At 38.5% G+C, this 27065-nt stretch overlaps 1 protein-coding gene across 6 annotated transcripts in view; it reads left to right on the forward strand.

The window, feature by feature from the left end:
• The first annotated feature begins 1548 nt into the window (after positions 1–1548).
• LOC125775965 (Down syndrome cell adhesion molecule-like protein Dscam2) overlaps positions 1549–27065 on the forward strand; it is a 45479-nt gene continuing 19962 nt past the window's right edge. For 2 of the 6 annotated variants that reach the window (XR_007421443.1, XR_007421446.1), the window contains exons 1-7: positions 1549–2007; positions 15446–16633; positions 19026–19140; positions 23527–23773; positions 23978–24143; positions 26321–26431; positions 26520–26651. Coding sequence is in view for 1 of the 6 variants with exons in the window: in XM_049446909.1 (XP_049302866.1) it covers positions 23738–23773; positions 23978–24143; positions 26321–26431 (313 nt within the window). In the remaining 5 variants the exon portion in view is untranslated. Of the gene's footprint in view, positions 2008–15445; positions 16634–19025; positions 19141–23357; positions 23774–23977; positions 24144–26320; positions 26432–26519; positions 26652–27065 lie in introns of those variants that run through there. The other 4 variants (XR_007421445.1, XR_007421447.1, XR_007421449.1 and 1 more) reach the window with 4 other exon arrangements.

Here is a 27065-nt window from a genome sequence, read left to right on the forward strand (position 1 = left end):
ACTGTTGTAGAACGTGGAGGCTTTATTGAGTTTGTTCCCTGCAATTTCCTGTTTGCTCGTGCGACTTTTAGGCCATTAGTTTAAACGGAGCTGGAGTTACATATGTAAGGGTGTAATTACTTAAGTGTGTCTGTGACTAGAACTGCAACTTGCACGGGAATTGCAGAAAGATTTGTAAAAGATGCACTTGAACCCATTGCGGTTTATTACATAGCATGCGTCTCCAACAGATGTAGGCGATGAATCTTTATAACGGGTGTTTCTTCAGACGTGTGATTTTCAATTATTTGATACTTTTTTGTAGGTCTTTTTGACAGCTAATTTTTCCCTTGCCATTTAAAAATGAACAGACTTATTCCGGAACAATGTTTTTAAAGTGTGAACATCTTTTACTAAAATAATATTTCGATTAGCGTACTACACCCAATATTAAGCCGACATAATTGTCCAACAGAATCTCTATTTCGAGCTATTATGAATCGTTTTCACACCACGTTTATTCTAGTGGTCTCTAGCACCGAAAACGCTATTTTTGCTGTGGAGCAAAGTATCAAAGAAAATCCGAATGCGTTCAAACGCATACAATAGCTAGAGCAGTGTCCATCCATTTATGGAAAATTTTACGGAAGGATCTTTGTTTGCGGACTTCCAAAGTCCAACCCTTGCCAAATTTGAAACCGATTGACCGTCCCGAGTTTGTCTATCCGCGCGAGTTATCAATATATAGATGGCTCTATTGGTGTAGATGTGTCTTTACTTGTTGAAAAAATCACCCAGAACGCAGTGTTTATTACTTAATTGCCTCCTTCTGTCTCAAACGTCCGTTTTATCACAATGTTCACACTCGACTGACTAAAGAAAAACCGAAAAAATAGCCGCTTCGCGATTCTCTCTTTTCTTCTCCTAAACTCTCTTTTTGTCCTAAACTCATAGCATCTGTACGAATAGGGTAGATGAGGTAACTCGCGCTACAATTAGAGCTGTGCCCATCCATTTCATGAAACATTTTATTTATTTTTAAAATGTAATCCTTATCTTTTTAATATAGCTATTTCTCGGCCATAATATTAAATTATATACATTTTATTTCTTCTCGAAAAACCTGTACCTTACTGTCTAAAATAGGCACCCTTTATCAATTTGTTGCCACCAACCCCTGTCATCTCACACCATTGCCGCTAACAAACACTCCTCCGGGCATTTTTCCAACCCAACAAACAAGTAAGCAAAGCAACGACGTTGGAGAGCAAAGACAAACCCATGCCAATTCCAGCAACTGTTTGCTCGGCTTTCTAAAAGATCTTTTACATCGCCTACATATTGTATATGTTACGATTATGAAGAACGCGGCGAAAGTGGGCTGCTGGTAAGGTAGATTTTCTAAAGAGGGAAAACAAACTGAGACATTGTGAGCGGCGCTGCTGCTAATATTTGAAACCCAAGCGGCAGTTAACCAAAGCATCTAAAAGGGTTTTAAGCAAACAGTTGAAAGAAGCGAAGGGGAAAATGTGTAAAAGGAAAACATATTTGTGAAAGATGGTTAGGTGGCTTAGGCATGATTGCATTCTGGTTTCTAAGCATTTAGCTGCATTATTACTGGTGGGGATTGGAGCAGCTGTCCGGCTTGGACTGCTTCTTTGCTTATCTACTGTTAGTATCAGCAATCATCGCACTTAACGTTACTTTCTCGTACAACGGAAATTAAATCTTTTAATGCTATGAATTTTATCTGTAATTAGCCATCTTATAACTGTAAATGCACACATCAACAAAGCGACAAATTGACATGTAACCTAGTGCTTCATATATATTCACTCCTTTGCTTTATTTATTTTTTTGTTGGTTCTTTCAGATGCTTCAAACTACTTTGAAACTCAAGAACCTAAATTTTCGCATGAGTCGCCATCGCGCATCGAACTCACTGCTGATTTCACAGCGCATGATAATCCAAAGCCGAATGTCGAATGGTTGGACAAGGACAATAATCCCATCACCCCGATATCAAATGTAAGATTTATTCTGTCTCAAACTTATGTAGCCGTTACAGTTAGGCGTGCAAAACTTGTATGCAAAACTTACTTTATTTTAAACTCTTATATCTGTTTTCGTTCTCTATTTCCGTTTTACAATTTTTTATTATTAGCACTATGAACTAAATAAAGGTTTATGAACTGACTGTTTCACCGGTGTGTATAGTAAATAAAATCATTAACCTGACTTAACTATTGATTATTGAACACTGAGTAAATATTTTTTAGAAAAAATTGACGAAAGCCACAAGGCACAATCGGATTTCACGAGACAACTAGAGTTTAGAGTTATCAGCTCTTGAATAAAAAATATGTTGTCTTACTATGGAGTACACAGGCATCTATTATTTCGTCTTACCTTTATTGTTATTTTCAAATACTTTATTTAGATGGAAGATCCTTGGATGAGTTTGCGTGATTAGGTTAGGAGAGCTTTCGTAAATGTACTTTTCTTAACAAGCTTAGTCTGAAAGTAATAAAACCTCAGTTATTTTACGTTCTTTTCTATGTATCTTGGTTGCCAAGGCCAATTTAAAGAGCGATGTACCACTTATAGTCAAAGGAAGGATATTGTAACTAATTGGATCGGTGGAGGTGTTCTAGATATTACATAGAATAAATCACTGATCGTAGCACGGCGATACTAACCTTGCTCTCACTAGCCGAGTCACTTTGTTATGAGACTATTACTGGTATGCGTGTCAGGCAACAGTGGACCCACTATCGGTAAAATGGAAACGGGTCGGGGCTCCCGTCGTCTCGTGCGTGAGATTACTGTATAGTTGGACTTCACGAGAACTTGCTCAGGGCTGGAGTACCATTGGTTCAGATGCAGTCATAAGATTCTTTGGCCCAAGATCGATCTCAATAGTTGTGGGATTCTAAATCGTCATTATCCTAGCGGCATCCATTCTACAGGGCCTTACCTGACGCAATCTGCACAAGTTCTACACAGCGAGGTAAAAATATCTCAACACTTCCTTGTTGTTTGTACACCGTTTTCGTTAGCAAGGGCATAACCGCTTGGAAACTAACACTCTGATATCCCAATGAGCTAATTAGAATAGAAATTAAATACTAAACACCTGAGCAAATGATGTATTGGCACAGGGCGCTTTGTTGACTTATAAGATCGGAGATCTGTTTATAGGGCTTTACAAACGACTACTGCCATCAAAACTTAACTAACCTTAGTTATACATAAATACGCAAAATATATATTTATCTCTGATTCCGGTCACTCGTAAAAATTCCAGCGATCACAAGCAATCTTAAGAAACAAAGCCAATCTACTAGAATAGTAACTACTGTTTTATCTATCGAAGCAAGTTTAAAAAGTTTTGCATACAAAATCGATATTCTGCAATTGAATTTACAAAAAAACACGAATATAGAAATAAGTAAGCATGTATACGTAACAGTGGAAGGAATATATTTCGCTTACAAAAAATGTAAATTTGTTGTTAACTTAAAGTCTGTGCACCCTTTAATGCAAAAAAAAATAATTATAACGAAATTTAAAAACTTCGAAAAGTCTTTGGCTGGCCCAAGCACTAACACAAAACCGGATACATGAGCCGCAGACCGAACAATGCATGGTATTTACTGTACATGTACAAAAAGCGAAACAACTGCTACCAACATAAAAATTCAAACACAAAGCAGTAGCAACAAAATGACAATAAAAGCAACAATTACTTACGGGTCACCTGAAGGAAGTGCTCAGAGTTCTGGCGGGCGGCCAGAGTCAGTTTCGAACAAATTCAATCAATAACCACTTGAATCAAACTTCCGCCATTGCCGGCTGGCCTGAATTTTTTCGATATGGCACCGAAAGTACAGACTGTCGTTTGTCGGGTGAAATCGAGTGAGTGTCGTCAAATATAACAGTGAGACAGGCTGGCGCAGTCGGCAAGAAGACAAATACTGCGAAAATGGTGTTGTTGGTCAGGAAGATTACCGGGCGGTCAGACAATGTAGCAGTTTCACATTTTATTTCGCACAACAACTACTCTAGGAACGTCGACTACGATGTCACAACAAGCACCGGGTGGTCAATGCTCCACTATTACTGTTTTTGCTACTGTAGTGGGGACAACAATGTGGCATTGGCAATGCCTTTGATGTTGTCTGCTGTACGGGAGTCCTTAACACTGCCACCATGCCACTGCCATATGTGTGTGCGTATTTTTTAATCTTTGAGTTTCTTTGTTCTCTCACTTGGAACCATTCCACCCCATGGCAGGCATTAATGATAAGTGCAACAATTATCATTAATGCTTGCCATGGATTTCCGAATACTGTAATTTCCGTGGCAATAGCAGGTTATTTGTGGCAAATTTTTACAGGTCAATTAAAAAGATTGTTGCTGGTATCTCTGAAGTACCGTAACAACGCGCTCTCCACTGTTTGCAAACACGTTATTACACATACATGAACTTCTGAATTTTAGGTTTAAAAGCTTTGCATTATTATCAATTTCCATTACATTTACATTTACCAACAACAATTTGGCATGCGCCACTTAAAAACATCAACTATAAAAGCTATCGTCCAACCTCAAACAGCTTATCGTTTTTAGCACCCTTTTTTAGTATGAAACTTTTTCCCTTCCTTTTTTGAATAAGTTTAATTCTGCTCTTTTTTTATTATTCTTAATAATTAATATCGCGTGCAGAAATATTCAAAAAGATTGCACTTTTAAATATTTTCACGTCCGCATATTTGCCGAACGCCAATTGTTAAAGTCATCTTAAAGAACACAATAGCAATGGTGGTAAGAACGGGTTTTATTTGAGTTTCTAGTTATTGATAATGAAAACGCCAATCTTTGGATAGAATCCAAAATCGCAGGGTTTACTTGTCCAATTTTAACCAAATTTTTATGTGTGCGATTATTTAAATATTCACACAAGATGCTTTAAAAATGAGTGAAAGCGGATGACAGTCTACATATTTCCAAAATAAATGAAAATGTCAGAATAAAATTTCGCACAAATAGTGTTATAAATCGAGTTATAAATTCTGCCTAAATATCTAACAAAAAATAATTAATACATATTAGATATTGTTACTAAAATCATAAATAAAATATTCTCTTTCTAAAAACCTTGCATTCTTTTGCTTTAAATGGCTGAAATCAGAGTGATAATTGTTCTTGTTTGATATAAAGGTTTTTACAGGCTTTGATCCTTGAAAGTAATAAAAGTATGAAACGTTTGGCTACACCCGAACTTAGCCTTTCCCTACATGTTTTTTGTTTTTTCCTTTCTTTGGGTTTATAGAGGTCAGTGTTGTTCATAAATAAAGGGTGATTTTTTAAGAGCTTGATAACTTTTTTAAAAAAAAAAACGCATAAAATTTGCAAAATCTCATCGGTTCTTTATTTGAAACGTTAGATTGGTTCATGACATTTACTTTTTGAAGATAATTTCATTTAAATGTTGACCGCGGCTGCGTCTTAGGTGGTCCATTCGGAAAGTCAATTTTGGGCAACTTTTTCGAGCATTTCGGCCGGAATAGCCCGAATTTCTTCGGAAATGTTGTCTTCCAAAGCTGGAATAGTTGCTGGCTTATTTCTGTAGACTTTAGACTTGACGTAGCCCCACAAAAAATAGTCTAAAGGCGTTAAATCGCATGATCTTGGTGGCCAACTTACGGGTCCATTTCTTGAGATGAATTGTTGTCCGAAGTTTTCCCTCAAAATGGCCATAGAATCGCGAGCTGTGTGGCATGTAGCGCCATCTTGTTGAAACCACATGTCAACCAAGTTCAGTTCTTCCATTTTTGGCAACAAAAAGTTTGTTAGCATCGAACGATAGCGATCGCCATTCACCGTAACGTTGCGTCCAACAGCATCTTTGAAAAAATACGCTCCAATGATTCCACCAGCGTACAAACCACACCAAACAGTGCATTTTTCGGGATGCATGGGCAGTTCTTGAACGGCTTCTGGTTGCTCTTCACCCCAAATGCGGCAATTTTGCTTATTTACGTAGCCATTCAACCAGAAATGAGCCTCATCGCTGAACAAAATTTGTCCGAAAAAAAAAAAAAAAACCGAACACTGATTTTGGTAATAAAATTCAATGATTTGCAAGCGTTGCCCGTTAGTAAGTCTATTCATGATGAAATGTCAAAGCATACTGAGCATCTTTCTCTTTGACACCATGTCTGAAATCCCACGTGATCTGTCAAATACTAATGCATGAAAATCCTAACCTCAAAAAAATCACCCGTTACAAAGCATCAAAATCTAGCTTGCGCTCTGCTCCGCTCTTAGAATATTTTCAGAGCTGGAGTGCTTTTGTCCATACGTTCGACATGACCTAACTAGCGCAGCCGCTCGCTCTTAAATCGCTGAACTATGCAATGTCGTCGTATATCTCATACAGCTTATCTTTCCATCGAATGCGATATTCGCCGTAGCCAACGCGCAAAGGACCATACATCTTTCGCAGAATTTTTCTTTCGAAAGCTCGCAACGTAGACTCATCAGTTGTTGTCATAGTCCATGCCTCTGCATCATATAACAGGACGGGAATAATGAGTGACTTATATAGTTTTTTTTTTCAACGAAAAGAAGACTTTACTTTAAGAGCGGTAGGGGGACAAAAAATTCAATATCTTTGCAATGGTATGAATGAACAAACATTTTTTTGCAGATTGTTAAAGGTTAATATTTTCCGTGTTGTGTTACATACTTTTCAATTTCTTTAGTGTGAAGAACACGTAAAAAATTTTAATTGTTTTTTTACAAAAAATTATGTTAAATATTATTATTATTTAAACAAATGGATCATGAAAAAATATTTATATTTAATATAGCACTTACATTTCTCTTCACAAAATTTCATCGATTTATCTCCAATAGTTTATTAGAAAATAATTTTAATTTTTAAAAATTGCTAATTTTCAAAATCGGAGATTTATCAAAATTTTCATAGACCGTTGACTTGGTTTGACCCACCTGTGAGTAAGAGTTATTCTACGTTGGATTTTGAGTCGTGGGCCGATTCTCTTTTCACAGGTCTTTTCCAAGACAACACAGTACAATTATTGGGGAATCGAGTTCGCTTTCTCTTGGCGTTATGCTTTCACTGCCATTCAGCAAGCTGAAGAAGTATTCCCTCCATAAATTAAGTATGCTCTAGACATAAGTTACTAGAACATTTTCTTGGGTTTTACAAGAGTATGCTCCGGTCTTAAAACCTTCTGTTAGTCGCTGAATTTTTTCGTAGAATTTTCGAGCATTTCCCCTTTCGGCCAGCTTGTCAAGCTCTTCATACTCATGCATTTCGGCCTCTTTCTCTGTCTGTCTTCAAATGCGTCTCGCTTCCTTCTTCAACTCTCGGTATCCATCACATCCCGCTTGTGGTGTGTTCGATTGTAACGCTGCGAGGTAGGCAATTTTTTTTCTCTCCGCAGCGACACAGATAACCATATTTCGGTCTCCGGCGAAGTCGATCAGACTCAACCCATTTGGGGGCGTTTCCTCGTGGAGCCTGAATTTCTCGACCACTGTGGCTAAGATACCTTTTTGCCCACCCTGACGTTAAAGTCACCAAGCACGATTTCCACAAAGTGACGGGGTAGCTCTCATAGGTGCGTTCATAGAAAACATCTTTGATCTCATTGTCCTTCAAATCAGCGATATTTTGGAGAACTTCGCTTTGAGGCGGAGTGTGGCTAGACACTAATTCACCAGGGTGAATGCCATAACGCGGCGAAGAAGTCTCTCTTCCACCACGAATCTCACACCGAATTTGCGCTACTTTGCATGGCCACTGTAGTAAAAGCCCCAAGGACCTACTCACCTCAGCCTTTGTCTCGTCTATCGCATTTTTTGGACGGCGAAGATATCAGCATTTACTGTTACAAGGACATCAACCAATATTAATTCGTAATCTTTAATACGTTTACCGTCGTCGTCAACAAAAAGGGATCTCTCGTTCGAAGCTCTTTTCTTTGTTTCAAAAGCATCGCACAACCCTGGTAAGAGATGTTTCTCCATTTCACTTTTGCCCTTCTTCAGATGTTTTTTGGCTACCCAAAGGATACTTGGTCAAAGACCGGAAGTCGTGAGCTGCTTGAACCATATGTAAAAGAATCGTTTCTGGCCACTCCCAAGTGAATGGCGATCAAAGAACTTTCCTCACTTGTGTGAAAATGACTCCATTCTTTCGCAGCATACATCACGAGCAATCAAATAAACAACTCTACAGTTATTTCAAACCGGTAATCAGAACCTTGTAAATTACACAGATTTTACTGATATTTCTGGGCATTTTACGTACTTACGCTTTCATTTAAAAATACATTCACATACATTCCCAGCCCTTTATACACCCACATATCGTGATAAAGATAGACTGCCACTGCGTATACGCGACATGCAATTTGTATGCCTAAAACCTGGCAGCGGGAACGCTATGGGCTGATAACGGTAAATGTGAAACTGAAAGTTCAGCCAGCATAGGTGGGAAAAACAGAAAAATTATGCCCAGACGTAGGCGACTTGCGTCAAAGTGAATCCTAACAACCCACACAAACACACGCTGAGAATCTTTCATGCAACACTTCAATCAGTCGATAAGTGAAAATGAAAATTGCAAAGTTGACAGCTTCGAAATTTCTCATACAATCTATACACACACACACACTTACATACTATTGTTTGCTGTAATACACTTTGCTGCTGTTGTTGTGTGGCAACTATCTTTCTCTCCGTGTTTTTATTTTTTTATTTCGCATAACCCCAACTCCAGTTCCAGTATCTTGTCGAATGGTTTTACTGTCCAGTGGGCTCAAATGTAGAAAAACACTCATACACCCTCATGTTGACTACACTCATTTGGATACAAACTTGCCTGTATTTTGTTCTTCTCATATCAAGCAGTAACTACAAGGGCTGTACCACAATTTGGTTTGGCAGAATTTCCTGCCACCAATATTTATTAGTGCAAATTCGGTTTTGTGTATTGTGGATATTTTGCATGCGTTTATTTGCGTTTTTAAAGAGCTATGTTTGATATTAGGGAAAAAGGAAGAAGAAGTATATCTGAAAGTTCCCTTATCCGTACGGACAAAAAGCAGGAAAGTAATTTTTCACAAGTTTTTCTTGAAAAAAGTTGTTCACCAGCAAAATAATTTGCCATATAGAGGAAACAACAGTCTTCTTCCATTGGCCAAAGCAAGCTACTGGTGGGCAATCACTTCCTTTTAGCCTAACTTTCCTTACCGTCAACTCTAGCTTAGCCGACGAAGCCAATATTATGCGTGATTGCATTAATACAATTCAGAATTTGACCCACCTTACATGCGATCTCCATCTTTTGCCCTCAAAGATTCTTGAAAAACCAGAAAAATTTAACTGGGGTTTCTAAGAAAATTCACTGTAGACCGTCTAAAAACGTATGTGGTCGAAAGGGATTGCTTATGAGCGACTTAGACTTATTTTTATTGAAGTAGGGACTTTTAAATTCGATACAACTGGTACTCAATTCTAAGAGTAATAAATGGACTCCCGGATAGTAGTTAATCTAAACTAGGCAGGCCTCTTGCGTTAGCAATGTTCCAAAAGAAGGAAGAGACCAAGTTTTTTTGTAAAAGCTGTTGGTAATTAATTCCGTTGACATTTCCATCAACCAAGGCCAAGTTTTCAACACCATTATAGCAAAGGCATCGACTATCCCTATCTACGGTACATCTGACACCTTATTATTGAGGTGTTCAAAATTGGAAGACACTATTATTCCATCTGAACCGAAGAGTTGAATTTTTGATTAACCTAAAAATCCAATTTTCTTTGATCCGGGCTTTGTGCAGTTTATCCATTTGTTTTTGTCGCATTTATATTTTGTCAATAATGGCTTTTTGGCAGTTCGACGGGCGGTTTTCCCGGCTTCTTGAAGGCGCCGTCAAACATTGGGCGAACTGATTTTGTTATCATTCAGATCTTGAACTTCGTTTCTTATGTCAGCAGCTGTTTTGAATCGGTTCTGAATGTCACTCCGCTTACTTCGGAAACATTTACAGTCACTAAAACGAAGTGTCCCGTTTTTTGTCCGCTACTGTATATAGGGTAATCAAAATTGGGAAAGCATTATTGCTTTACTGTGTTACACTGTTGTCCATAATTGATTTAAAAATGAGAAGTAATAAATGCGAATTCTAAAAAAATTCAAATGATACCTATCTATCAATCGTTTAAGTTTTTCGATGCTTTGGATGCACAATATTAGGACCACAACAGCTGGAAAAATTTCCTGCGACTTACCACAATACACACTTCTTTTGCTTGTCTGTTTCTTCAGTTTTTGTGTGCTTTATAATGTCAGTACTTTGAATTTGTATTGAAAAAAAAATAATAATTGTAAAAAACAACTAATGCATCGCTGCTGAGGCTATGTGGAAGGCATTGATCGTATTTGTTGAAGAATACCGCACGAAACTCTACTTTACCATCAAATTCATGCCTACTGCATACGCCTGGGCAGTAAAAACAGCGGAATTGTGTAGAGAGAGTTTTATGAAGGATAGCCATGTTGAGGAGAACACACCGAACACTCCGCTTGGGGTGTTATAGCCAGAATAAAGGCAGAACCTTTTACTCTGCTCATGTTCTGAACCAGCGCCCACAGACACTCACGAGGGCGGTCCGTTTAGTTCGTACATAGTCTACAATTTGAAAAATGGAAATTTATTTTTCAAAATATAACAATTTTATCTCGATACGTTTGGCCCAATGATTCTTCAACTACTAATATTTTTATTTAAATATGGAAACAAAACGAAGTCCACCTTATTGACCAAATATGGCGCAGGGCTTACCCTAGACGATTTATACATACTATACATAATGAATCTTAGAAATGGTTGACATTCATTATAGGGCAATATACCTTCTTCGGCGCACATTTGCCGAGAAAATACCACGTTTCCTTTCATCACGCAACAGCCGCGACATACTCTAAATTCGGTTAAAACAAACACGGAGTCCGATTAGACTGAATCGGTACTAAATTTCTCTTACGGTAATTCGGCTATCGAAATTTAAAACTTATCGGATCCCGCTCGTGTATATGATATTATCAACGCTAGTATTGAACGTTTTTTGCACTCTTATCTGCTTTCTTGCTTGCTGCAAACAAGCCCAACAAATTTGAACCGATGTGATAGCAGCAGCGGTGATGGTGGTCAAGTGTGCGGGAGTTGACAGTAGGCGTACATATTTATGTATATTAAGCGTTGTCCGTGCGTCCTTTTCACTGCTTTTCGTTCAAATTGCATTCCGGTTTTCTGTTTTTTTTTGCTTTTTAGTTGTTGTTTTGTGTACAGCATGCGGTTTTTGTTGCTGCACTGCTGCAGTTGACGAGCCAAAAATTCAAATTACCAGCGAGAAATGTGAGTTTGCCTCACATGTCGTTTGGTCGTTCGGTTGGCCGCCTCGAAACGTGCAAGGATGCAATTAGGTGCTGCGCTCTTTGTGGTTATATATCCTCACATGTACACACACATATGTATATATACTCAATGTATATATATCTATATACACACTTGCAATTACGCGGGAGTTGTTATGTTTGCGTAATGCTGACGTTACCTCTTATGGGACGACTAGCGTTGTTGCGGTGCTTGTTTGTTATTTCTGACCATAGTTTGAATACGGCAACTGACTGCCGCCAAAATTGGTACTGCTGCATTAAAACACAGAGTTTTCTAAAGCTGCATATAGTAGAAATTTTATAAGAATGCAGTACATACATATATCTTAGATGGAAAGTAACAAAGTTTTGGGTGGCCAAAATAAAGAAAACCGAGAAACTTCTGAATGACAAAAATAAGAGGTTTGTTCAGTTTCATCAAATGAAATTATTTATCCAAATTTCAGCAATACCTTTAATAAGATTATAAGTTCTTTGAAGAACTAGAACTCGATCGTTCAGTTCGAATGGTTTAGGCAATAAGCCATTCCAAATGTCTTGAAAATATTTCTTCAAAAGCTTTCAATTTACGCTATATGTTGTAGTGGTCCGAGCGTTACCGCCGGTGAAAAGGACGAATGGATCGATATCTTAAAAACTGAGGGGCTTTTCTTCTTTATTGGCACAGACACCGCTTACGAGGTTATAGCCGAGTTAACAAGTCGTTTCTTCTTTTCGTTATTTGACGCCAACTGGGGATTCCAAGCGAAGCCAGGTCCTTCTCCCCCTGGTCCCTTCAACGGAGTGGAGGTCTTCCTCCTTCTCTGCTTCCACTGGTGGGTACTGAATCTAAAACCATCAAACCAGGAATGTATTCATCAATACGGATAACATGGCCTAGCCCGCGCAGCTGTGGTCTCCAGATTCGCTGAACATTGCCCGACTATAATGAAGTTCGAATAGTAATTACAATAATCCATATTTTGCAAATAAGCTGATACATTCACCTTATCCGTATTTGAATAGCTTCGGTCCGTATTTGAATAGCTCTCGATATCTATCCCACCCTGCTCGTGTTGCGGCCGATCGTAGCATTACGAGGTAGGCTGTCTTCTTTCTCTCTACGGTCCAATGTGCTGGGGCCGTCTTCAAAAGAGGTGTCTTTCAGGCTGTTGTTTTTTTCCTATTGGGATTCGTTTGTGGCGGGCTTCAACCTAGCGCATAACCTCGCTGGAATAGTATAAGATTTTATACACATTTATATGGCGAGCTGCTCGCAGCCGCATTGTTGGTAAGCAGACATTGCAATTAGACTTCAGCAAACCCTTAAACCGAATATGTATGAGTGGATCCATCGAAGCTTCTTTCTTTTCAGATGTGACTCCACATCTATTCTAATTCGGAGACACATTTTACCATTTTTTATTTATCCTTACTTTGTTTAATAACAATCCTATTCAAAACTAGGTTATAAGCTTAGATTTCCAAAAGTATTCTAGCTTAACCATCTCTTTTTACATATATACATTTGGAAGTGCGTTTATTCCCAGCAACATATGCACCAAAACACATATTAGCATGATTATAGCATAAGAATGCAAGCATTTGTAATCTTGCAGTTTGGCATTTGGCATTGGCACAATTTTTACAAAATGTTGCAGAACTGCCGCAGTAAGAATCACGTTCATACGAGTATCCTTGCTGAAATAGAACCAAAGGTAATAAAGAAATAGTAATAAGAGCATATAACTATGCGGTATTTAGTATTTTGTGTGATGAAATCGTGGGAGAATCAACTTACCAGAGCTGCGGAAGTGATTGTTCACTGTGAACCCTTGTACCCGCCGCCGAGTTGAAGGTTTATTTCAAGCATTTTAAAACGGCTTAAATAGGTTAGACATTGTAATATTTACTTACTCAAGCAGTTGCACTTTGTAGATCAGTGTTAGTTGCACATACATATATACATATGTATGTACAGTCATGTAAGTGCATTCACAAAATGTTAACAGAGCTCAAAATGCTAACCAGAAGTCTTTAACAAATATGTATTACCGCATATGGTTTGAAAACTTATTCTTTTAAATAGACGAAATTTGAGTGTGAGAAGGTCTCAGTGGACTATTTGAGGCTACTTGTAAGTCTAATATTCTATCATGGAAAAAGCAAAAAACTGACTGACTTAAGTTAGTCACGAAGTTTTTAACAACCAAAGTGAACATAAGAGATTCTACAGGGTGATCCATTTCGAATCTAATGGGATATATATTATCGTTCGAAAGAACATTCTCTGGTATTTATCTCTTTCAAATGTTGTCTGCGGCTCCGTTTCAGATGTGATCCATCCGTTCAGCCCAATTTTCGATGACTCGTTTGAGCATTTTGACTGGTAACTGCTGAATGACACCCGTGATATTTTGATCCAAGACCTAAATCGAAGCGGGATTGTCCGCGTAGACTTTAGACTTCACATATTCTCACAGGAAAAAATTTAACTGTGTGTCATCACGATCTTGCGGTCAATCGACTGGCCCAAAATCTATTGATTGAGTGGTGACGTCTTGTTGAAACCAAATGTGACCGAGATCACGAGGTTCTACTTCTATTTCAGGCATCAAATAGTCGGTTACCATAGCGCGATAACGGTCGCTATTGACAGTTACGTTCTCACCGGCATCATTCTTGAAGAAATATAGACCGATGATTCCACCAGCTCACAAACCACATCACATTGTTGTTTTCTCTAAATGACAGCTATTGAATCTTTTCAAGTTGTTCTTTCTCCCAAATGTAGCAATTTTGCTTTCTTCATTGAGCCAGAAATGGGCGTAATTTGGCTGTATTTTGTCTTTCAATTTAAGATGTCAACGTAAAATGTGCCAAGTCGTTCCTCCCTGCGAACGGCACCGAATCGACTCTCCACGGTCTTCGTATACACTCTCAACTAAGACTGCTATATTTTATTCACTGCGTGCTGGACGTGGCCTATTCCTTTTTTGAGATATCAATCTGAAATTTCGCCCTTGTCCTTTTCCCCCTAAGAAACTGTTAATTAGACTAAACCGTCGATATCGGACCACTATAGCATGTAGCTTACATACAAAGTCCAGCCGTTCTATGGAAATATATTACATTTGTTAAGATATCTTCACGAAATTGTCCAAAAAACCGGGAAGTTCTTTTACTGCTTATATTGTAACTCATTTTATTTTCGATTGCAAATTTACACCTAACTAATATTGCAACAATCCAAAAAAGTGATGTCAATATGTGCTCATAAAGTTTGAAGTGAAATATCGAGTTCAATTACATTTCAAGGAACTTTTGTCAATTTATTCGGATTTTACTGCTAAGAAATTAACTGAGCTGTAACTTGATATTTCGTTAGCTTTCACAGTCATTCAAGTTCAAAAACTTTAACAGAGGAATGGACGAATTGAATTCATTTACAACAACCAAAACGGTATAATGATTCAATGAGTTCCCGAAGACAAATTTTGGAGATGCATGCGAGTTCCTTAACATCGCTTTTCTGATAAATGTTCACTCATGCAGGTGCAAATTTGAATTGTTGTTTTTAAGCCACAGAAAGTATTATGTATATGAGCTTGAGTAATGTTGCCGAATCGACAGTCGGTAAAAAACCTGGTCAGTTCCAGTAGACCCGACTGTCATGGGAACGTTGAGAATATTACTTTTCATTTTAGACTGATTTCAACACGTCAAGCGTTTATCACACCCATCTGTATAAAACATTTTTGTAATTATTACTCAACTTTACAGTACTTCGTAAATATTTATTTTAATTACCGCTTTCGCCATTAACGGGCTTTTAGAAATAATTTATGTATCCCGAATTAGTTAGGAAATACATGCACACAAATGTATGTTGCGGTACGTTTTTTTTCAGTAATGTGCTAATAGATAGTTGTATGTCTTGTTGTTGTGATTTGAGTAATTAATGCATTTGCATGTTCTTCTTTTTTGCAGTTGTAAATCAACGTTACGAACCGGAAGTGCAAAATCAAGGAGCTTTTATTGGCAGCAATGTGTTAATTAAATGTAATATTCTGTCGTTTGTTAAGGAATATGTAACGGTAATATCATAGCTGTAGGAACCGAATTTCAATATATATCCCTCGCTAGAAGGAGGCGAGTAGAAATTATATGTTTAAATAATTAAAAGTACAGTGAGGTCACTATGAGAGAAGTCATATATACAAAAAATTATAATTAATCCCAATTAATCGTTATGGAAAAAAAGCTCACAACGTGAATGTCAAGAGCAGTTACTAAAAACCTTCTCTAAAATCAGCTTGAAGCATATTTGTTTAGGAAATGCCTAAAAAGGAATATCAGTATTATGTTACAAAAGTTCTAAAATTCCAACTACTTTCGAAATTCCAAAAAAAAAGAATACAAACCCATGTCAAAATTTAATCTACGCAACTATTTGCATTTCATTAGTCTATAAAAAACATTTGCAGATTTAGTGAACCAAAAAAGAGCAGTGAAAAACGCCAAACCAAGAGCGCCATTCATCACCAAAGCACAACCAGCCATCAGCAGTCAACAACAGGTTTCCTCCTCCACGCTACACTTTCAGACTTCCGTCTCCAGCGCTACGAGTTTTGAAAGCTCGGAGTTTCAGTATGGAACACCCGCACCGACCAAGGGCTTACTCGGCCATTGTCCATCTTTCATCGAGCTAGCTCGCTCCACATACAATCCTTGTTGAAAACTTTATTATTATTATTTGCCGCAACTGACCAAAACTATTTTAATACCGAGTCACATTTGAGTGCCCTGAGTTATTAGGAATGCATTCGTGGATGAGCGCATTTAGTTGTAGTTAAGTATCTAGCGAAAAAAGTTTGACAACGAATCAACAAATGAAAGCAGCAGTAAAATAAAACAAATGAATACATTTTTGCACACCACATTTCCTTACGGTTTAGTGGACTTTTGCCAATTCGTTTTATCGCTTCTTTGTACACATTTTCTCACAATCGTTACTCTCTATTTTTAGATGGGTAAAATCATATGCTACCGAACGGCGAACTTCTGGTGTACAACATCACTCGCACCGATGCGCACAAAGTTTATCGCTGCCGCTCCCACACAAGTTGACGCAGGACTGCGTTGTGAGCAGCAATATGGGCAAAATTCAATTGACTGGTAAGTTCATTACAGCAACAACAAATAGTGGCCATGTAGCATCGCAAGCCATCCACGCTTGGTCTCACCTTACGGCATTTAGTTTGTTGATATCCAAGCATGTATATTTTACTTGCGTGTTCTAAGTATGTACATATTAAGTGTTTGCGACAAGAACCGCGTAACTCAAGAAAAAAATTATAAATTTTTTGTCATATTCATGACATGACAATCATGATGAAATATAGTATATCGCGAATTAATTGAAAAAAGTTTGAAGTAAGTCGATATTCTGCAATTTCTCACCAATAATCATTTGGTTTTACTATCGTTTCAATTATTATTTCACCTCTGTACAGTGTTGTGCAAAATATCGATAGTGTTTCATTGCAAATTCAATAGAGTTATGTAGGTTAATTTGGTGCGTTTCAAGTTACCAACAGAGATCTGTTAGATATCTTGGGATATCTAAGGGTAGCTGCACTGTGTTATATTTTCCCATTTGCTCTACTACAAAAGGCTTTACAGGTTTGGCTTTGTCTTCGACGCCTATACTTTCGGTCACTTACTATTTATTGTTACTAACAACTTTGTAACTTCACATTAGTGGATTCATTCAGAGCTTATTATTTACATCCTTCTTTGTCACTACTGGTGTAGGTCTGTCTAGGCCAAGCACTCCAAACTTCCCCAGTTGCTTCTATCCTTGGCGAGATCACGGCGGTTGTACGCGGGCGGCCCCAAGAAAATCCGAAAAGAGTTCTCTCGAATGCTCCAAGATCTTTCCATCTCGGTTCATCCTCCTTCATGTCTCTGCAACGTGTAATTGAACGGAAATGATAAGATATTTTTAAAGCGTTATTTTTGTTCATTGTGATAATGATCTGCTTAATATTAGATTATATTGTTTGTTGGTTCCAAGATATACAACGTCCTTCGCTTCAAACTAATAGTTGTCAACTTCGACGTAGTTCAAGGAAGGAATCGATGGTCTCCACAACACCTACTTCGTTTGCATTTTGTTTTGGCTAGTGCTGACAGGTCTAGTCATTATGTCAATATCATCTGCGTATCCTATTTGCATTATACTTATAGTTTTTAGACGGTGCCACTGTGGTTCAGATTAGTGCCACGTATCACTTTTGCCATTATTATGTAGAAGAATCACCCTGTCTAAAATCACGTTTGGCAAAAAACGGCTCGGAGAGGTCATTCCTGATTTTGACGGTGCTGATAATTGTGGCGAACGTCCTTTTGCATATCAGTATGGTTTCGCACGGGATGCCGAATTTAAACACCGCGTGCAATGGAAAGCTATTGTCAATGCAGTCAAAAAGGTGAAGTGTGTCGAAAATTAAATAATAGCTTAGAGAATTATTGCAGCTGATTCAGCATTTCTTTCTTTTCTTTTTTATATTATTTTCTGTAGTCAATCCAAAAATTATAACGATCTGTCTTGAAAATATTTTCATAGCTAATCCTAAAGGCTCTTCTCTTCTCGGAATTTAAGGCTCAATTTTGTCAAAGGATATCTGATCAACATGTAATTTGTATATTTAAGCGTTGAGTGAGGGAAAACTGCAGAAGCCAGGAGATCCTTCTTTGAGCAATTAAAGTTTTCAAAAGTACAATAGTTTCTCCTTACGTTAGCTTAAGCTGAAATGATAGAACGAAAAAACTACCCTCAATTGGAAGTTAGAAGGTATACTCATAATTAGAAGGTAAAGTTTTTGAGGTTTTGCAATTATGAACTTTATAGTCAGGCAATTATTTTTTAGTTACTTGCTCCAATTTTTTTTGACGTCGAGTAACTTTCGACGGGCTTCGGCTCTTTAAATCCTATTTGACTGAGACATTTCGAATCTTTTCGGTTAGGGTTTTTTTGGTGGAGGTGAGAAATGAAGAATATTTAATTTGGAAATGTAACCTGATTATTGAAAGCACCTGAGTAAGATTTTACGAATTTTCCTTCGCAAACCTCTGCGAATGCGTTTCTAATGATTTGATCAACACTGTACCATGATGACCACATACTACACCAATCGCGTGTTGCGGTGTGTTAATTACATCGTCAAATTAATTAGCGATAGCTTCGAAGCTAAAAGCCAAACGCAACCTAGACATGAAGCTTGCAATGAGTATACGCTAGAGGCCCTTGAAAAGTACTTAAAAGCGCGTACGAGCGCAAATAAACAAACAAATAAACAAGAACTATTTAATGTGTGGAATGCACATGCATACGTAATTGCCGTTAAATCCTATTTCATTTGCATTGAGTTCTTTGCAGGTATTTTTGTTTTGTTGGTAGCTCGTTTCTATAAGCAAGTGTATTATTGGTATGCCGTTATAATATTTTTTGGTTTTAATATTTTAACACTCTCCATCTTTTACTTTCTCTTTTTATATTCCACAGAAATGCGTGAACTTGTGCCGCCCTTTATGAATGAGAAGGCCACAAGTGTGGTGGCACGTTGGGCGATCCCGTTGTGGCCATGAGTGGCATACGTGAACCCGAAGCTAGTCTATCGGTAATTATTGCACATGCATTTTCATTTAATGCTTGCTGTTTAAATTTTACCTGCAACGCTTAATTTGCCACAAGGGATAATAATCTATAACTGGATTTTGTTGAATGAAAATATATAAATTCCTACAGAGCTGAAATCAAATAAAAACACATTCTTACTTGTATGCTTAAGTGATGATGAATAACCATTTTCACTATTTATGCCAGAAACCTCCGAAATTAATTACATATTCGGTGTCAATCGGTATTGATATCCCTAATCTAGCCTTTCACAAGGTTTCAATCACACATTCATCCACCAATTATAGCTAATGGGCATAACAAGTAATGGCAAAGACGGGACACCGTCTACGACCGTGTACTGCCACCAAACAATGACCAGTTAGTATTCCAATTATTTTCCTACAGTCTCTTCTATCGAATGCCAATAGAAATTTACCACCGAGCTATGTATGATCGAAGGTTCTATATGACGGAAGGTTCTATATGTAAATTATCCTGCAGATAGTATTCGTCACGTCGATTTTGCTATTGAGAGTGTTCTTCATAATACTGCTAATAGTCTGTAGATACCTACCCTTTATTAAGATGGCAATGTCCTCCGCATATTTAACTATCTTAGGGGCTTTGCTTTCCCAGTTCCTTACGAATTCATCTTTGAGGGTATCTCTACAGACTTCCTTGGTCATTTTAGCGTCGTTTTATTCATCTAAAGGTCAAAAGGCTTCTGATCCAGCGTTGTATAGCAGGATCAAAACCTATTTACTAGATATGTACTATTAGAATAAATTCCGTAAAGACGTTGTTGAACGCTCCAGAATTACTCCAAGAGCGTTTCTTCTATATTCAGTATTCCTTTCGATATTAAGTACTACTGTATGCAGTGCAGTCGGATAGCCCATTCTATTTTGTTCTCCATAAAGATGTGTTCGGGAACGTTTACTGCACTACTCTCTGCGTAATTAGGACTAACCGCATCCTTATAGTCTGGAAAGTGTACACTGACTAGGTCTTCTAACGAGTCCTGGATGTTGTCCGTCTACTCTCCGCTACCTTTGCGAATTAGACTGGTCAAGGTGGGACTTTCGGATAATAGTTTCCTAAGTCTCAACAACTCCTGGGTCTTTTCAAATCCATAGCAAAAGTGTTTTCAGAAGTCTCGCTTTGTCTTGCGCACCAACTTCTTGTAGTCCTTTAGAAAATCTTTATATTCCTTTCAATTGTCATCGCTTTCTTCTAACTTGGCCCAGTTGAAGCACTCCCGTACTTTGCGTCTGCGTCCTTGTTAGTTACTACTAGACTCCTTTATTAAAACAATAGAGTAGGGACGGAATATCCTCTGCAGCCTTATTAATCTGGAGGATGTAGCTTTGGCCTTCATCGTCGTTCCAGTCGCTAGTTGGCACGACCGAAGTCTGTCGTTGCAGCAACGGCAGAGCATGTTCCGGGTACACCACTCGAGGAATGGTTACATTGGCTTGGGAACCCACCTTCAGTTTTGCTTCTTCCCACAGGTTTGGAAGATTTCTGATCACTTTCGTTATCCATGTTATCGTGGGGTCGTCGTAAGATTTTAAAATTTTGACACGAAAAGCACTTTAAACTAATGAAATAACGGCGGATAATTAAAATTGACAAAATTTAAACGAATGGGGAGAGTTAAGAGTTTAAGATATACTTGGAAGCAGAAAATATGGGGGTGCCCTCATAAGCACTACGGACTCAAATACCGCCACCTCCGCTCACTTACCACATGTATGTATGTGACGAAATGTTTGCAATGTAATGTTGTGCATATTTGCGTAAAAGTTTGTCGTTTGTCGGCAAACTAAGACAAAGCCCAACCGACCAGCAACTACAGTAGTTGGCGAAGAGTAAGGGCAACCATGTTAGGACCAAGCAGGGAAATAATTTAACACACATGACTGCTGCAACTGTCCCGTTGCACGCTGGAACCGTGGAAGCCAACTGTGCCAAGCGAAACACAAAGGGAAAATGTAAAAAGCAGAAAATTAAGGAGCAGAAACCCTAAAAACCAGAATGACATAAAAAAAAGAAGAAAAAGCGACCAGAGCGAAGCAAAAAATAAACAAAAATGTCTAGAAATTGTGAGATGTAGTGCGGTCATAGGCGAGTGAGTTTGTGTTTCATAGAACCGGCAAGAAACTCAACCGACAGTAGAAATACTCAAGCGACCCTATTGGTCTGGGAAAAATGAGCGCTACTTCACATTGTGGCTGTTAGACGTACGCGCCTTTTTGTGTGCTGCATTTATTATTTGTGATAAATATGTGTTGAGACAGTTTTTGCCTTGTCTACATACGCAGTCGCATATAGGAACATATTACAGTTGATACGCTCGAGTACATTGACATTCAGTATTTTAATATGCCTCGGCAAGCAATATACCGGCAACAACATACTATACGCCTACAATAGCGACCACCACAAACAGTGGCATTAGCAACAACACGGAATTTTCTCACTTCATACCTGCTTATGTATCGTAATAGGCAGGCGCCCAATCTAAAATAATTGTTTTGTAAATGAGATCTCGTCCTGTGGAACTAAGATTAAGTTTTTCTTTCTCAAACGAAACCAAACCCATTTACTTCCGAGAGATATGGGCACAACCATCTCGTTTCCTGTTATCGCAGACATAGTACAAGATAGAAATCCTTCAGAAAATCTTCAATCGAAACCTTGAAACTGCGTCATCCGATACGTACGGTATAAAGCAACTCAAATGTTTGAAATTCATATATTGGTTATATAAGGTAAAATTGTCCAATTTTGGCATTAGAACAAAGCATTACCAGAACAATATATCTCAAAATTTCATTCAAATAACCTACAAATTGGCCAATAAACGCATATTTCTCAGCGTTTTATTAAGAAGAGTCACAAAAAAGTCGAACGGATTTCAAAATTCTTATATTAGGTACATGGGAGCTAGGCGACGTATTTATTCAATTTGATTCAATTTAGGCACAAGAATTAACTGTTATTAGATAAAAAAAAAACTATTCATTGATATAGGCGGTATAAAGTCAACCAAAAGTTCGAAAATATTTATGTTTATTAGGCCTATGCGAGTTAACGGAAACCATTTTTAGTAGGTTTGCGCAATATTAACAAAAAAAAGCTTCCTAACGTTCTATATATATTGGGTTGGCGCTGAAAGCGCGTAGTTCTAGCTTTATTCATCGCATCGGGTCATGCTATACCTTTTTGGAAACTCATTTCACGCGCTTACATGCGTTTGATTGATTTTCGTTTCTTTTAAGTCGTTCGTGAGTTACGGCGTCGCAAACATGGAGCAAAATAAAGAGAAAATACGGCATATTTTACAGTACTACTACGATAAAGGCAAAAATGCATCTCAAGCCGCCAATAAAACTTGTGGAGTTTGTGGACCCGATACAGTTTCCATTTCCACTGCACAAAGATGGTTTCAACGTTTTCGTTCTGGTGTAGAGGTGGTCGAAGATGCGCCACGCCCCGGAAGGCCTGTCATCGAAAATTGCGATAAAATCGCTGAATTGGTCGAAAGAGACCGGCATAGTAGTCATCAAACCGTTATAAACCATTTGAAGAAGCTTGATTCAATAAAAATACCGCAAGACTTTTTTGACAACCCAATATTAGAAACTAACTGGCATTGTTGGAATATCGGAAAGATCAGTGAGCAAACTGTCAACAAGGAAAACTATTTTAGGGTTATGCGTCGTTTGCGCGAAGGTATTCGCAAAAATAGGTCGGAATTATGGGCCGACATCTTCTGATTTTCGCACTACAATAATGCACCGTCGATAATGCATACTGCATTGATTCTTTTGAATTGTGGTTATTCAGAAAACTCAAACGGCCACTCCGGAAAACCCTTTTGTGTCAATTGAAGATAGTAAACGTAAATCGCCACGCGCATTAAAGGCTTTTCGGAAACTGACCTTTGACAAATGTTTCGAGCATTAAAAAAACGTTAGCACAAGTCAATTGGTGCTTATTGGGCTTACTTTCAATAGGACGACATAGATTTTGAGGAAGCAATTAAGATTTCTAAAGTTTCAAACAAAACCTTACTATATTTTGTTTATAGCAGTACTATATGATTTCAAAATGTGTCCGGAGGCTTTATAACTAATTTGGGGTTACAAAAATTGCAGATTACCTACCCACTTAACGGCTCATTAAGCCAAGTAATTATCCAGAATTTTAAATAACTTGCGAAGTTCTTCACGAATACAAAACTTCGCTGCCAAATAAATATTCTCAAGAAATCAAACCAAGAGTTTAGGGAAGAAAAGTATAAGTTTTCCATAGCCTCTACATTTGCTAAATATAATAAATAGTCCACATATTTCAACATACTGCAAATTACTTACAGCTGACATACGAAACGACCAAACAACGAGGAGTCCATTGAGAATTTGCTTGCAACGGTCGTGCAAAAATCAAGGAAGGCACGCTAATTATATTCGCAGTCGATCGGTCCGACAGCGGAGTTCTTCTGCACTGCCACCAACTCGGAAGGCAGCGAAACTTTGGAAGTAAAAATAGCTGTTATATCACCGCTTACTGCCAGCATCCAACCCACCATGCAAACATTGAATCTTGTCAAAACCGCAAACTTGGTGAGTTCCATAGCCAGAAGGCGAAAATTGAATTGAATATTCACGAAATTTATTTTAAATAAACAAAAAACTCACTTAAATTTCGCACTTAAATTCGCGAAATTTATTGAAGCACACAAAAAACTTAATTAAATTTCGCACAATTAGCGTAATGATGGGCGTCATTGTGTAGCTCTAACCGTAGATATGTGTTGTTTTCATTAGATTTGCTGCATTTCGGGCTTCCCAAAACAGTGTGTTATTTGGCTCAGTCAGCCACTGCTTTCCGGCGCATGCGTCCGTCTACTCTCCACAGTGCACAGAGATGTATCAGGGTATTGTGAAAATGATGTGGAGTCGGCCCAAGCCACAGCGAAATTGCGACTAGGAGGTGAGTGTAATGCTAATTATGGCATTTACTTGATTTTATTTCATAACTAGCTGGCCACGCAGCCGTTGTCCTACTTGAAATTATGTATTTTGAAATTAAAAGAAAGTTAAATTTAACGTTGCATTTTTTACAATGTAACGCACCTCGTGAGTACGCCACGTACATCTGACCGTGTGAAAAACAGAGCATTTCCAAATTTATGCTACACACTATGCAATTATCCTTGTTTCCTGTTGATTGTCATCTCAAATGCAATTTCCACTGGAAACGGAATACGTTTGAACTGAAATGGAAAATCGTTAGAAATTAAAGGAATTATTAGAATCAAGCATTCTGCCCCTTGTATTCGAAAGCACAGATTGCGGAACATAATATCGACAGATCCAGTGATTAGCGTGTTCCAGCATTTGTAATTGCTAGCTTACTTCTCAAAAAGTTGCACACACCGTACCATTCACAGTACGCAATGACTCAAATGAAGTTGAACCGCGTTCATTAATCAATAGCAACCAAACGTAGAAACGATGGTCGTTTTTCGGGTAGATTGTGTCAATTCGTCCGAAGGCATTAGTTGAGAACACACCTGGATGTCCATCTACTTGTTGGTCTTGCTTTCTGCGTAACCATTTCTTCGACGATGCCTTCCATGTATAAAATCAAGGCAGATCCGAATAGAGAAATGTTCTCGCAAACGGATCACTGACAAAAGTTGAGAAAAAACTCGTAAATGTTAATTTTGTTGCTGGGGGTGTTTCTACCAAACTGCAATACGCTCCGAAGAACAGGCGCGGCCGAAGAAAATCAGTCCTATTACTTTCTGGACAAACCCTATAGATATTCCCAAACAATATCAATATCATCGGCATACGCCAGCAGCTGTACACTCTTACATATAAAAGATTGTACCTGCTCGATTAAGTTCTGCAGCTCTAATAATTTTCTACAGCAGCAAACTGAAGAAGTCGCACGATAGGGAGTCGCCTTGTCTGAAACCTCGTTTGGTATAGAACGGCTCGGAGAGGTCCTTCCTGATCCTGACGGAGCTTTTCGTGTTGCTCAACGTCAGTTTACACAGCCGTATTAGTTTTGCGGGGATACCAAATTCAGACACCGCGGCATAAAGGCAGCTCCTTTAGGCGGTGAGTGTCGATTCTCCTTTGATGGGTCTTTTCCAAGATTTGGCGCATGGTGAATATCTGGTCGGTTATTGATTTGCCAGGTCTGAAGCCACACTGATAAGGTCCAATCAGTTTGTTGACGGTGGGCTTTAATCTTTCACACAATACGCTCGATAGAACCTTATATGCGATGTTGAGGAGGCTTATCCCACGATAGTTGGCGCAGATTGTGGGGTCTCCTTTTTTATGGATTGGGCATAGCACACTTAAATTCCAATCGTTGGGCATGCTTTCATCCGACTATATTTTACAAAGAAGCTGATGCATGCTCCTTATCAGTTCTTCGCCGCCGTGTTTGAATAGCTCGGCCGGCAATCCATCGGCCCCTGTCGCTTTGTTGTTTTTCAGGCGGGCAATTGCTATTCGAACTTCTTCATGGTCGGGTAGTGGAACTTCTGCTCCATCGTCATCGATTGGGGAATCGGATTCGCCTTCTTCTGGCGCATCCCTCTTCAACTCTCGGTATCTATCCCATCCCGCACGTGTTGTGGTCGATCATAACGTTGCGAGGTAGGCAGCCTGTTTTCTCTCCACTGCGACACGGCACTCCTCGTCGTACCAGCTGTTCTTTTGCACTTTCCGAAAACCAATGGTTTCGGTTGCAGCTGTAGGTAAGGAGTTCGAAATGCCGTCCCACAGTTCCCCTATTATGTTACAATGTTTGATGATGTTATAAGCCACTGCAACATATCTGCAGTAAAGTCAGAAGATGGCGCCGAATACGAGTGCAAGGCAATAACGCGGACAAGTGAAGCATCGCATTTGGCACGCTTAAACATCTACGGTGAGTGGAGCTAATATAAATATGCATACATAGAAATATTAATAATACACGTAGAACACTCCAGGACTGATTGACAGGATGCCCTAAAATACTTGAACAATTTGTGGAAATGAACATCGCGCTTTTTGCTGAAATTCATATTTTTTATTTGTTTGATTAACTTCTTTACACACCTTTAAGGTTATTCAAATATATATTATTTTTCTCACTCACAGGTGTGCCATATGTGCGCATGATGCCGAAGCTATCTACTGTGGCGGAAAAGTCCTCTTTTCTCAAATGCCCTGTGGCAGGATATCCAATCGACAGCATCATCACAGAGAAAGGTAAGCGTGCATACAAATGTTCACACATATTAATTTACTTGCGCACATACAAATATTCACTTAACATTCATTTGAACTTTGCTGACAGCTCTGCGTTTGTACCGTCGGTCGGTTTCAATGTGAAGAATACCTTGCGAACGAAATTCTCCTTCTGCGAGCATTTCCGCTCAACGAGTTTATTGCATATTGTATAGAGTACGAATGTGGCATGCAGCATGTGGTAAGTGATGCTTTTGGGGCTTTGCATGTTTAGTTGGAATGCATCTGCTCACATTGGGGTGATTCTTAAATACAATTAAAACAAATATTCACTCGAGTATACATCGAAAATCAGCAGTAGTAGTATTTCAATTTGTTAATAAACTCAAGTTAACCAGAGCTTGGTTGTTCTATTTCCGCGGATATTTGCTTTTACAGTGCTGTCTACTGGTTCCTATAGGTTAGGCTAGGTTCGCTAGCTTATCTCTTAAGATGGTAAGAGACCGACTGCTAAGTGAAGTCATTTGTAAATCCAGATTAAAAACTCATTTAGTTGGATATCAGCTATCGGCAAAGTGCCTTGAACTTGTGTCATCCCTGCTAAACTGCTTCAGTTCCAATTTCGTATGTCTAAACATATAAGATACGCGGCGTT

The sequence above is a fragment of the Bactrocera dorsalis genome, chromosome 1 (genome assembly GCF_023373825.1).
Source record: "Bactrocera dorsalis isolate Fly_Bdor chromosome 1, ASM2337382v1, whole genome shotgun sequence".
Taxonomy (NCBI): Eukaryota; Metazoa; Arthropoda; class Insecta; order Diptera; family Tephritidae; genus Bactrocera; species Bactrocera dorsalis.